Source organism: Ranitomeya imitator, chromosome 5, assembly GCF_032444005.1.
Source record: "Ranitomeya imitator isolate aRanImi1 chromosome 5, aRanImi1.pri, whole genome shotgun sequence".
NCBI lineage: Eukaryota > Metazoa > Chordata > Amphibia > Anura > Dendrobatidae > Ranitomeya > Ranitomeya imitator.
In genome coordinates this window covers 331,465,354-331,479,089 of record NC_091286.1, presented here as the reverse complement: position 1 = coordinate 331,479,089, position 13,736 = coordinate 331,465,354, and the positions used below count along the sequence as shown (strand labels likewise).

Genomic DNA, 13,736 nt, shown 5'->3' with positions numbered 1-13,736 from the left:
TATAACTTATGTATTGACAAAAAATGGGGCTTAGCGATTAAAAAGCTATTCAGCCATACCCCATAATACATCTTACCACCACAGGGAGAGGGAAGAAGCCCTCCTTTGTGTGGAAGTGAGGCCACAAGTGGTGCTGTTGTGTACAACGCTCACAGCAGGTCAACGGTGGAGTTTTGATAATGAAAGCATATTACCAAGTTGTATTATTTTCAATTTGAAAATCATTCGTAACAATTTGGAACAAGCTGAAAAATCCCCACAGCAAACATGTAGTAAGTTACCTCCTTGGCTTCATCCTTTTCTGAGGCGGCACCAGCCAGTTCAGCCGCAGTGTCGCTCTGTAAGTTGTCCTCTGCAGTTTGCCCACAAGTCTCATGTTCCATTCTCTGAGCAGAGTCGGGAACCTCTTCATCTTCGGCAATTTTTTCTTCCTCGTCATTCTGATAGAAAAAAACATAAAATATCAGCTTGTCGATATATTGAGACAAGAAAAGACTTGAGCATGTAGAGTAATGGGCTCCTGTGTTCATGCATTAAGCCAACTGATTGCTGCATGACGCCTTCTTTATAATTGGTGCATCAACGGAATATTCTTTAAAAAAAATGGTCTGCAAAATCAGTGGGTAATATTTGTCTCTCTCAATCTCTACATGGCAATGGCTCGAGGGACAAAACACCACAGATAAAGAAGCCTCAAAATCAGTGCCCACTAATCTAAAGACTCAAAGGTAGTGGTGGTCCAATATCTTTTGTTCCCAGTGCCAACTATAAAGGTGTTACAGTGAGTGAGCACTAAACAATAACAAGAGACAGGAAGAGGGGAAATTAATTTTATCTGTCTTGCCAGTATTAAAAGAGGTTATAATCTATTGGCAGCAGAGATGATCACTTGCTGATCGGTGGAGGTCGCACCAATTGTCAGACCAGGAAAATTTCATCCCCACTGGGGAACTTTTAACCCAATTTTTAAGTGGGGCAGCAGGTTGAATGCGCAAACACCACTGCATTCACTCTCTATGGGACTGCTAGAAAAAGCTAAGCACAGCACTTGGCAGCCCCATGGGCAGCGAATGGATCGCAGATTGCTCTTGGCACTGCTAATCCATACTAATGGAGATAAAAGTTCCCACTCTGCCCGTCAGTGCAGGTGGATTGGAAATAAATTATTTTAACCAAACAAGCTCTATAATTTTTTCTAACCATATGTCCCCATTTTATGGCTTGTAGAGACGTATACTTATTTATGAAGTCATTAAGGCAAGTAAAAAATATATTAGAGGGATACTGACTTTCTTTAATCTTTACCTTCCCAGGCAACCTATGAAATCTATACATTATTATTCATAATGAGACAATGTTATCTTACAGAAGATCGTGCCCATCCACAAAAAAAAACATCAGCAGAAGAATTGGGCAGTTTGTCTTTAGGCATTTTACATAAAAAGCTACAAATGGTTCTTTAAAATGATCTAAAGTTTTACCTGAGGCAGGAGTCCACTATCTGTTGGCAATCCATTTTCATTCTCTTTTTCTGGCTCCAGCTTTTTCTCCTCCTCTGCTAGGTCTGCGACATTCTCGCCAGCCTCATTGTTCGTAGACTCTTCCTCTGGTTCTTGAGGGCCTGGTTCCTCCTTCTGCTCATCCTTGTCCAGGTTCTCCTGGTCTCCTTCATTCATTTCCTGAACCTCTGCATCAGTTTTTTCCTCATCATTCTCTTCTTGGCCTTTTTCTTCTTCTTTTATATCCATTGATTTCTCTTCTATTTCAAAAGGATTTTCTACTGCAATAAATTAATAAAGTGGTCTGTAAAATGGATCTGCAGACTGATACTTGTGAGGAGTAAGCTGTATTAACAATAAGGCAGGCTTCACACTAGCGTTCGGCAGGGCTGCGGATGGCAGCCTTCTTCCTCCGTGAAGGGTACACAGGCAATAAAGATGTATGCAGATGCCTCCGCATGCGTCGTTTTGAAGCTGCGCCGACTGCAACAAAATCCTAACATGTTGCGTTTGATGCAGGTCTGCGCAGTGTCAAGACGACGCAGGCGAAGGCATCCGCGCATACATCTGCATGGTCTGTGCACCCAATGTTAAAGATAGGGTACGCAGAATGCGTAAGTGGAGCTAAAGGAAGAGGCTCGGCAGTGGGCAGGGCTTCACGGAGCCCCAAACAAGTCTATAAGCTTGTGAATGTCTGATTACCTTCACCATTTTCTTTATCTTTTTCATCTCCACTGCCTTTACCCTCATCATTTTCTAGGTTCAAGTCATCGGGTAGATCAAGAGCTTCTGGCTCTTGATTAGTGTCTTGCTTGCCATGGTAAGGGTCAGTCTCATTTTCATCATATTCTCGCTGAAATGTGAACAGAGAAAGTCGATAATTAAAGTTTTATTTGGAAGAATATCTAAATGGGAAAAAAAATCATTTACCGTATATACTCGAGTATAAGCTGAGATTTTCAGCCCATTTTTTTGGGCTGAAAGTCCCCCTCTCGGCTTATACTCGAGTCATACCCAGGGGTCGGCAGGGAAGGGGGAGCAGGGGCTGTCTAGTTAATCTCACCTACTCCTGGCGCAGTCCCTGCTTCTTCCAGCGCTGCAGATTCTTCCTGTATTGAGCGGTCACATGGTACCGCTCATTACAGTAATGAATATGCGGCTCCACCACCCATAGAGGTAACTGTGACCACTCAATACAGGAAGAAGATGCAGCGGTGGAAGAAGCAGGGACCGAGCCAGGAGCAGGTAAGTATACGGGGAGGGGAGCGCTGCGTGATAATTACCTGCTCCTCATTCCGGTGCGGCTCAGTCTCCAGCGTCCTCTGGCTGTGACGCTCAGGTCAGAGGGCGCGGTGACGTAGTCAGTGCGCGCCCTCTGCTGAGTGTCAGTGCTGGAGACGGAGCCGCACGAAATATTGAAAGCGCCGGCGTCCTGAGCGAAGAGACGCAATTTTTTTATTGCAGCAGCAGCAGCATTATATATGGCACAGCTCTATATGGAGCATCTATGGGGCCATAATGAACGATGCAGAGCATTATATATGGGGCACAGCTTTATATGGAGCATCTATGGGGCCATAATGAACGGTGTAGAGCATTATATATGTGGCACAGCTTTATATGGAGCATCTATGGGGCAATAATGAACGGTGCAGAGCATTATATGCGGCACAGCTTTATATGGAGCATCTATGGGGCAATAATGAACAATATGGAGCATTATATATGGCACTGCTTTATATGGGGCCATAATGAACGGTGCAGAGCGTTATATGTGGAACAGCTTTATATGGAGCATCTATGGGGCAATAATGAACAGTATGGAGCATTATATGTGGCACAGCTTTATATGGAGCATCTATGGGGCAATAATGAACAGTATGGAGCATTATATATGGCACAGCTTTATATGGGGCCATAATGAACGGTGCAGAGCATTATATGTGGCACAGCTTTATATGGAGCATCTATGGGGCAATAATGAACAGTATGGAGCATTATATATGGCACAGCTTTATATGGGGCCATAATGAACGGTGCAGAGCATTATATGTGGAACAGCTTTATATGGAGCATCTATGGGGCAATAATGAACAGTATGGAGCATTATATATGGCACTGCTTTATATGGGGCCATAATGAACGGTGCAGAGCATTATATGTGGCACAGCTTTATATGGAGCATCTATGGGGCAATAATGAACAGTATGCAGCATTATATGTGGCACAGCTTTATATGGAGCATCTTATGGGGCAATAATGAACGGTATGGAGCATCTATTATTATTTTTGAAATTCACCGGTAGTTGCTGAATTTCCTACCGTAGGCTTATACTCGAGTCAATAAGTTTTCCCAGTTTTTTGTGGCAAAAATAGGGGGGGGGGGGGGGGTTGGCTTATACTCGAGTATATACGGTAAAGTGATCTGAATCAGTCATATAATTTAATGTGCCTTCGAATGACGCTTCATGAAATTTGCTAACATATCTACTACAGTTCAGAGAAGTATTCGCAATGCCAGGGACAAAGGCAACTAGATTCTGGACACACATCACAGCACTATATGGTCCATTCAATATAAAAGAGGCAAATAGGAAACAATAGTTGCCAATTTATCACTGAGGTAGTGCTTACAGGGTATATATGGTGGCATTACCAACTTAACACATCTAAATAGACATCCGATGGCAGGTTTGAATTTCTGGTTACAAATAATTCTGACTTACCTCATCAATTTGCTCATGAATTTTTTCTTTGCGATTTTCCTCCCCTTTTTCCTCTTTGGTCTCCTCTTTTTGGTTCCGCTTCTCATCTTTTCCCTGATCCCCATTTTGGTTGTCATCCTTAGCAACCAGCTCAGATTCACCCTATATTATATAATAGTATAAAACATCAGTGGACAGTGGAACCATATAAATATGGTGAGATATGGATGCAGGGTATTTACATCCAAGGCCGCTTCATCTGTCCTTGAACACCCATCATGTGCAGCAACACAAAAGTTAAATGCCATTTTCTCTACTTTAATATCAAAATAACAGTTCTTAGAAGTAGAAAATCTGCATGACATTGTAAATCAGGTAATTTACCAGTCAAGGGGATAAAAACATAACCCCAGAATGAACATTGAGGAGTATTTTTCACGCATGCGTATGGCATACACATCCCTGAGAAGTGCACCAAGATCTCAGCCTCCAGAAACCCCATGTAGCAAGTTATTGGTATTGGGGCTTAAATGTAATCATCAGTCACAGTCTATATTCTATAAGTTATATGCGGTACTAGGAATAAAACCATTTTCCTTTTCTTTAGTAGAAGGACCCAGGCTATATGCCAAACTCACCTCCAAATACAAGAAAGATGGAAAGAACGTATGTCGTCCTTCCAAGAACTACAGCTACAGATGGCATCCACAGATTTAGATGCTCATTGTTTACTGGACGTTACATACAGTATATACATAAAATATATTTGCTATGCACACCAGTTTCATCAAATTAATGAAAAATACAGCTGACCTAACAATCGAAAATGATATGTGCTTCCATTCCTCACCAATTGGCGAGGGTCTCTCTATAGACAATGCTCTGGGAGCTAACCCATCTCTTCAAAGAAGCTTACAGCCTGGAATGACCACACGGCCACCTCAACACCATCGGACCTACTGCAACCCCCGACCTACTGTCTCCTTCCCCATAATCCTGTAGAATGTAAGCCCGCAAGGGCAGGGCCTCGCCCCTCTGTATCAGTCTGTCATTGTTAGTTTGCTTTCCATAAGTGATATTTGTATTTTGATGTAACCCCTTCTCATGTACAGCACCATGGAATTAATGGTGCTATATAAATAAATAATAATAATCAACAGCTTTGGCTTCACAAGAATACATCGTAGCTAAGTTGGCTCACAGAGCATTATTAGACTCGATTCAACTGTATGCACTTGCCAGAAATAGGTAAATACAAGTTTGCAAATGTCATTCACAGACAACAAACATCCTGAATTTAGTGAAGAACAAATCCTCAATTTAGCGTTTCTGTGCGCAGAGTATATCATCTGCCAAAAAGCATGCTTACGCCCGTGCATCATCTTGCGCATGACGCAAACAAAAACACTGCGTGTGCATGCGTTTAAATGCGTTTGAGTTCATTATGCGCATGGTGGAGGCGGTGAAATCATTTTCTGGACATGCACAGTCTAAAGTACGCATACGTAACGAACACATGCGTACGCATGTCCTTGCGTATCAATGCGTTCCCATAGAAAGTAATGCCTTTTATTTTTTACGCCTCAAAAAATGCAACATGTTGTGTTTGCCGGACACCGCAAAACGACGAATCCGCATGTGAACGCATGCAAAGGCATGTCCCTGCGAACACCATGTAAAGATATGTGTGCATGAGGATCTATGCGGATCATACACTGCGCACAGAAACGCTAATGTGATCCCAGCCTTACACAGTAATTAGAATTTTTTTTACATTTATCATTTATGCTTTATAACCATAGAATAACAAGGTATCGAATAAGTTAAACGCTCACCATATCCATTCCTGGTCCAGTCTCTTCTGCTTTATCGTTGTCATCATCATCGTCGTCATCCTCATCTTCATCATCTCCCCAAAGACGTTCGTCAAGTTTGTCTGCATCAGCATCACCAAGATCTCCCATCTGTTTATCAAGGTCATCTTCCTCGCTGCTAGATTTATCATCTTCATTTTCTGTTGAAGGAAATTAAAAAATCCGATAAGACAAGAACATTTAATATTGAAGTGTGCCTATCAATGTGATTTCATGAGATTGACATAAACAGAGAAAAATTAAGTGTAATTACTGCAATTGTATCTTTTCATAGCAGCAGCTCCAGCAATATTTTATTATTCGGTCATCCATTCTGTTTTGTCAAAATGGTTTGGATTGAATTTTGGAGATATTGCATTAGCAACTATATAGATCGCAGCCGTCCTAAGATACAGATGTGACAATTCTTATCTATTCTCTCGGCTCAGCATTTCCTGAAACGTGCAATGCAGGATTGACGTTAGAAAACACGGTCATGGATAGGATGTCACACTATGGGTACGCTATGTCCTTCTATGTGTGGCCGCCCAGTGGTTGTGCTGTGAACTACAGTCAGTCAAGAGCACGGAGTGCATGTCGGGATAATGTATTTATTTTCCTTCATGAGAAATTGGCATCCTTAAGCAAGTTACAGAAAAGGTAAGGCTATACATATCTGTACGAATACTACAATCGACAGTCAAGAGCAACTGTATTACGTAAATGATACATTGGGGGCCCGAGCACTCCCCACGTATTCATACAACATGGAGCCGTGAAGGTCAATGCCTGTTTACAGTGATTCTTCTTACACAGCGTTTACGTAATGATACATTTCCTTCTTAATAAAGCTAAACTAAACAAGATGTATGTACCTTGCTTTTCTTGGTCTCCGTCATGCATTTTCCCATCAAAATCGTCAGACATCTCAATAGCATTATCTTCTTCTTTCACGTCAGGCTTGTCGTCAGGATTATCCTTGTCTTTTTCTTGACCCTTTTTCAAGGTATCTTCAACCTTACAAAATGTACCACAATAAAGTCAACCAGACTCTTTCAATAAATACCAGGTAAAAGCTCATAAGGGGCAAGTATGTAAAAAGGAATAAGTCATACCTGGTCTTCATTTTCAATTTTATCACTGACATCCTTCACGCCTTCTCCTTCCCCAATGCCTCCTCCCTCATAATCATGGAATTGAGTAGCTCCCTCACTAGCAGAATCCTCAATCAGTTCTTTAGGAATGCAGAATCCCTGTAACATTAAAATTTAGCTTTTACAATGGCTGGTCTAAAAGTTTGGACCCTTAAGATTAAAATAAGGCACACGAAAGGAAAACAATGTTTATTTGTAAGATAACCGAGACAAGAAATAGTGGCTTCCCACAGTGCTTTCCCATTAGGCAGAGTGTCAACGACCACTTCGAAATAATCTTAAGAAGCAATTGACGACCTTTTCCACACAATATTCCAAAGCTAAGGGTACTACTGAACATGGACTACAAAGACTTCTTCATCCAACAGAACGTATCACCTCCTCTATACATTCTACATTTATGAACACATTTTTGAATTATTGAATAATCTATGCCCCCACCCCCTGAAATTAACAAAATGTAAAAAAAACAAAAACAAATTATTTCTTCCCATCCCTATAAACGCATTCAAGGAAAATATAAAAAAACATAAGTAGAAAAAAAAAAGTGAAAATAGAGGAATATCCTGAAAAAAAGGCAACTCATGGCAATCATGAAAGAAGTCGTCTAGAAATTTTGAATATATCTATTAGTTTTAGGGTATGTTCACATATGGCTCATTTTCGGCATTTTACACTACCGGCAGAAAAGCAATGTGACTCCATTAAACTGAATGTGAGAATAGCAGCGTTTTTGAAAATTCTTTCAGCAGGATTTTTTTTACCCATTGAAAGTAAAGAGAAAATGCAAAAACAGTGAAGAAAAAGTGGCATTATATACTTAACAAAAAAGTGTGAAACAACTGAAATTATGTCTTATATTCTAGGTTCTTCAGTGTGAATGTACAATTTTCATAGTCATGAAAATACAGAAAAATCTTTAAATGAGGTGTGTCCAAACTTTTGGTGTGTGTGTGTATATATATATATATTTTGTTATTTTTTTACTACAGATGGATGTAGAACTTTATTAAAGATATAATTAAAGAACTCATTAATTTGAAGAAATGTAAGCTATCTGACGAGGCACACACGAATACTTACCTTCTGAGCAAGTTCTGTAAATATATGGGTCAGGACTGAGAGCAGCTTGCCTGTAGCCCGGTGTGTTGTCAATGACACAGTGAGGTAAAACAGGAGGAGGTCGGAGTAGGAAGACAGCATGGGTAGGAGTCGCACAAGCAGGCCACAGCACTGGTTGAAAAACTGAAAAGCAAAGAAAACTGGTTACAAAACGTGAGAAAACTACTTACAAGATTGTTCCCATCATCAATAGCACAAGCTATTGAATGTAGAAGTGATAACTTGCAGATTGGTGTCAGTTCTACTCCTGTGACCCCATCGGTCCAAAGAATGGAACCCTGAAAAGCCCCACTGGGATGACTTGATGACTGCATGTGTGTCACTGTCATTCATAGGCTATGGATCCCCTGTAGATCAGTACATTGCTCGATTTTTTTCTGGCAATCCCATATAAAAGGGAGAGGTGGTGCATTCGGATGGGACCTTTCAGAGCGCTGTTCGGAGAATCAGAACGGGTGCCAGCTGTCGCCCGCTCGCTGATCATCACAATATCACCTATGCCTTAGATGGATAACTTTTTAACTATGGAATAACCATTCAACAGAGTACACCGATACATGTATTTTCATAAAAAGAGAAGAAGAATCCGTCTACCGCATGTTTATCCTTTATGCACTCAGCAACGTAGCTCTTAAGGCGCTCAAGCAGACCGGACACAGAAGATATTACAGTCTGCACATCCAAAGCCTTTAAATCATGGCAAAGATCCTCAGTCAGTAACTTTGTAATGAGGCCTTCCGGAAGACTGTCTTCTTTCTGGTCTTCAGCTTAAAAAAACAAACAAAAACAAACAAAAAAAACAGTTACACAAAATGAAAGCGATAATCCCAAGTAGCTGGATTTATTACACAGATGAAGTCAGGCGTTAGAACCACAGCTTTTACCTTCTTCCTCGGTTTTCACAAGTTTAGGCATTTCCTTTTGCTTGTTTTTTTCTACAAGTTTTTGAGTGCCACATAAAATGCACTTAATGGCAGCTTCCACCTGATCGGAGAAATCCTTAACATATTTTTCATCCGACTCTTGGTTCCCTTTTGATAAACACAAAAGTGACGATTACAATTAGAGTGCAAGAAATGACGCCACAAGAGCACTGGTCATGAAAGCGTTAACCATCCCTTTTCTGACTGAGTGCTTATACAGCTTGTTAGATAGGTTACAATAACTATTCCACGAGGGACATGGGCAGCCTCAATGTACATGGGCTACAAGGGACCAATGAATATATATGTGTTAAATGTAACAAGACAGAAGGCTAAAAGCCTATAGACATAGGTAACGAATCTACAAGGGAATCTATCAAGGGAAGGGTTTTCGCTAGCTCTCCACTGAATGCCCCAAATACATTCATTGATGATATCATTTGATAGGTGGGTCATACTTGGAGTTGCAAATAGTAAAAGCTTTCCTTCCTAGTTAAAGGGAATCTGTCAGCGGTCTTTTGCTTTGCAATCTTAAGGTACCTTCACACTGAACGATATCGCTAGCGATCCGTGACGTTGCAGCGTCCTGGATAGCGATATCGTTCAGTTTGACACGCAGCAGCGATCTGGATCCTGCTGTGATGTCGTTGGTCGGGGCAGAAAGGCCAGAACTTTATTTGGTCGATGGCTCTCCCGCTGACATCGCTGAATCGGTGTGTGTGACGCCGATTCAGCGATGTCTTCGCTGGTAACCAGGGTAAACATCGGGTTACTAAGTGCAGGGCCGCGCTTAGTAACCCGATGTTTACCCTGGTTACCATCCTAAAAGTAAAAAAAAACAAACGCTTCATACTTACCTTCCGCTGTCTGTCCCCGGCGCTGTGCTTTCCTGCACTCACTGTGAGCACAGCGGCCGGAAAGCAGAGCGGTGACGTCACCGCTCTGCTTTCCGGCCGCTGTGCTCACAGCCAGTACAGAGAAGCACAGCGCCGGGGACAGACAGCGGAAGGTAAGTATGTAGTGTTTGTTTTTTTTACTTTTAGGATGGTAACCAGAGTAAACATCGGGTTACTAAGCGCGGCCCTGCGCTAAGTAACCCGATGTTTACCCTGGTTACCGACATCGTTGGTAGCTGGAGAGCTGTCTGTGTGACAGCTCTCCAGCGACCAAACAGCGACGCTGCAGCGATCCGGATCGTTGTCTGGATCGCTGCAGCGTCGTTTAGTGTGAAGGTACCTTTACAGAAGCATGATCCTATAGACTGTAAGTCCGCAAGGATAGGGTCCTCTCCCCTCTGTACCGGTCTGTCATGGTAAATTTGTTTACTGTTAACGATATCTATAACTCTGTATGTAACCCCTTTCTCATGTACAGCACCATGGAATTAATGGTGCTATAAAAATAAATAATAATGTAGGGGAAGACTCCGACTCCAGCAATGTATTACTTAGTTTACTGGGTGCAGTTGTGATCGAATCAGCTTTCCCTGCTACAGATCTATTAGAGCCCAAATGTTGAGCCTGTATAACCCTGCCCGCACCGCTGATGAGACCAGGAGGCACAAAAAACCTAGTCCTGTAGTGATAATCTCCTGCCGATAAAACACTGATCTATTGAGACCCCAGCACACAGCCCAAAGTAAGTGACACGTCACTGGATCCAGGTTCCCAGCCCCTACATCACGATGCAAAAACCTGCTGACAAATTAACAATTTATAAAGGGGTGAACTGTATCTAGCTCACCAAATATGGTTTAGCATAAACTGTGCTATGAAATAGAACTGGTAAAATGTATATTTATCATATTTATCAAAAAAAATACATTTTCAATATGCTTAATGTGTGACAAAAGACAAGAACGCTAATGGTTTACATGTCCATTACTGTATGTAAAAGGCAGGTCTGACAATGCAGTACTGAAACTACAAATGCTTCATGCCATTTAACTATTGCACATCGAAGCCCGTCCCAACCCTGCCCTGGACATAAAGTATTGACACGAGTCCGGTTCATCTAATATAGTTTCCCTAGTTCTTACGCTTTGCTCTTCCAATTGCCTGCAGACGAGATTTCCACGAAGTGAAGTCTCGAATTGCCGAGCGGATTTCTTCTCTGATGCAGTGGAAACTCCTCAGAAAAATCACGTGCTGTGCCGCCTCTTTCACTTCTGTCTCAGGGAGGACAAACCGCAACTCTACCTCTCTTAGGTCAAGAGCAATCTGCTGCATGGTTTCCAGCGCAGAAGAGCACGTCTCAAAATTGTTCCTAAAATGGGGGGAAAATGCAATAAAACAATTAATACACGCCAGTATTATAAAAGCTAAAAATGGGAGTTCTGTCTCTGGACAACTCTTAATTTAACAAAATAAAGAGCTGTAAAGAGGCGAGAGATGAGAGTGGAATCACGGACTAGTCATTCAATAATCCATGTCCAAATGGAAAGATGCATTACAAAAAATAAATCAAATAGAGCAAAACAGAAAACTGGAAGATAAAACTACTGACATGACGACTTTAAAGGGAAGGTGCCACCAGTTTTCTTGTATTTTGTTTTTTGTTTTAAATTAAGCTTAAAATAGTAATTAAAATGTATTAATGCAATGTTTGCACTGTTTGCAAACATTTCTATATGAAAAATATTATATATTTTTCTACAAATATACATATTTACCACTAGGGGGAGCATTTTCCGTTTTAGACCTCAAGCAGCTATAGTAAGACTTACCAGCTTTACGCTTTGCTGGAAAACTGGGGCAGTAAGTGCTGACATCACCATTTCCCTCCCCTTGTGGGTGGTCTAATATCCCTGGGGCAGAATGAAGAGCAGCATCACAGGGCAGGGCCATTTTGTGTGTGACTGGCTTGTGACCTGCTATCACCAGCAGTTACTGCATCAGAGGCACAGCTTGTTTACAGAGGAGCAGAACACAGTGGGCTCAGCAGCATTTTTTATGAATAACATTCTTGCCATCCCCCTTCCCCCACCTTAATCCCTGTCCTGTCAGCTGCCCTGCTCTCTCTCTCCAGGTGTCACCTCCCTCTGCAGGCTGTGAGTGTAGCTTACTGGAGATCACAGGGACTGTGTGTGAGGGGGAGGTAGAGACACAGCAGGAGAAGCACACAGGGCAGCATGTGAGGAGCAGAGGATGTGTGCCTGCTTGGAGTACAGAGGAGCAGTGAGGGCTTCTTCTGTCCTACGATAGAGAGTAAGTGGAGCTAGTCACACCTACAGCAGTGAGTTGTGCAGCCCACAGAGGCGTGCCCAGCTCACTGCTAATGCTGCTGCAATGTTACAGATAGGGTCCGTGCTGGTCTATTATCTCCTATGTGCATGGGGTGCCGTAATCTGACACTGATAGTGCCCTGCTACTGCTGCAAAACCAAGATGTCAGCCCCCAGTGCATTCTTTAAACTCATATAACACATGAAATCTGTTTCACATGCATTTCAAACTTGCTTATAGCAGCATGTTATGCTACATTACAGTGATTTATTAATGACCTACAAACGCGGTACCTTCCCTTTAAACTTTTTACGATATATTGGGATAAGTACGGTATATACAGAAATTTCAGTAATATCATTACTAATTATAGCCATTTCAAAAGCAAATCTTAATTGATATCTTACCAAGAGTAAAACAGAGTCTCGCTTGACTGCAGTCGAATTGTGTCCACAGCTGTTTTTATGGACTTAATTTCTGTTAACATCTTTGATACTGTTGCATTCAGGTCCTGCCAGTCACTGTCTGATCTACGGATGGTGCAAAGTTTTGGCAGCCAGTCTGCAGCGGCTGGAGAAGGAACGTTCAGTGCTGCTGTCCAAGGCTTGGCTTCTTCACAAGTCTTCTTCTGACCTTCCTCACTGTCTGCAGGGCAGCACTGCAGTAACCAGGAAAACTGCTCCAGTACCACGCTGCATTGCACTGCAAGGTTCTGTAGTTTGTCCACCCACTGCTGCACCCCATCCTGGGGTGGGAATGCGATCTTGTACTCGTTAGACGAGTCCAGTCGAGAGCTGATTTCCTGCATACAGCTTATCACATTTCTGTAACGTGAAAGGGCAGGGAGCACAGAAATTAATCACCAAATTTAGACACTACTTGAGAAGACTACCCCAAATTGTATTTAAATAACAACCACAGGTACACTAATCGCTATATGCCAAATAATAAAATCAATAAAAAATAATAAAACCTTGATATAAATGCCAGTGACTAGCGTCCTGTGGAGAGAAATGTGGAAACCACCACCGTACTAAGAAGCAACCACAGCCAATATAGAATAGTCAAAGAAGATCTCCCAAACAGGAATAAGATTAAAATGCCTTTATTGTATATACTTGGCAAATATTAAATAGAAAATACAGATAATAAAATGTAGACATATGTGCGCACAATGAGACAATATTTTTTGTATAAATAAAATCAATATCAACAATAGTACAGGCTGACCCTTTTAAAAAATATATTATATTTAAA

The 13,736-nt window shown here is 41.7% G+C and overlaps 1 protein-coding gene across 1 annotated transcript in view; it reads right to left on the bottom strand.

Moving 5' to 3' along the window:
- Nucleotides 1-13,736, bottom strand: part of MDN1 (midasin AAA ATPase 1) — a 335,477-nt gene that overhangs the window by 15,735 nt on the left and 306,006 nt on the right. Inside the window, exons 79-90 of the mRNA XM_069726361.1 lie at nucleotides 12,887-13,303; nucleotides 11,295-11,521; nucleotides 9,218-9,364; nucleotides 8,928-9,100; nucleotides 8,295-8,456; nucleotides 7,173-7,310; nucleotides 6,933-7,074; nucleotides 6,040-6,218; nucleotides 4,226-4,366; nucleotides 2,202-2,352; nucleotides 1,482-1,780; nucleotides 282-440 (exon numbers count right to left, since the gene is read on the bottom strand). Of these exons, the coding sequence (XP_069582462.1) occupies nucleotides 282-440; nucleotides 1,482-1,780; nucleotides 2,202-2,352; nucleotides 4,226-4,366; nucleotides 6,040-6,218; nucleotides 6,933-7,074; nucleotides 7,173-7,310; nucleotides 8,295-8,456; nucleotides 8,928-9,100; nucleotides 9,218-9,364; nucleotides 11,295-11,521; nucleotides 12,887-13,303 (2,335 nt within the window). The remainder of the gene's footprint in view (nucleotides 1-281; nucleotides 441-1,481; nucleotides 1,781-2,201; nucleotides 2,353-4,225; nucleotides 4,367-6,039; nucleotides 6,219-6,932; nucleotides 7,075-7,172; nucleotides 7,311-8,294; nucleotides 8,457-8,927; nucleotides 9,101-9,217; nucleotides 9,365-11,294; nucleotides 11,522-12,886; nucleotides 13,304-13,736) is intronic.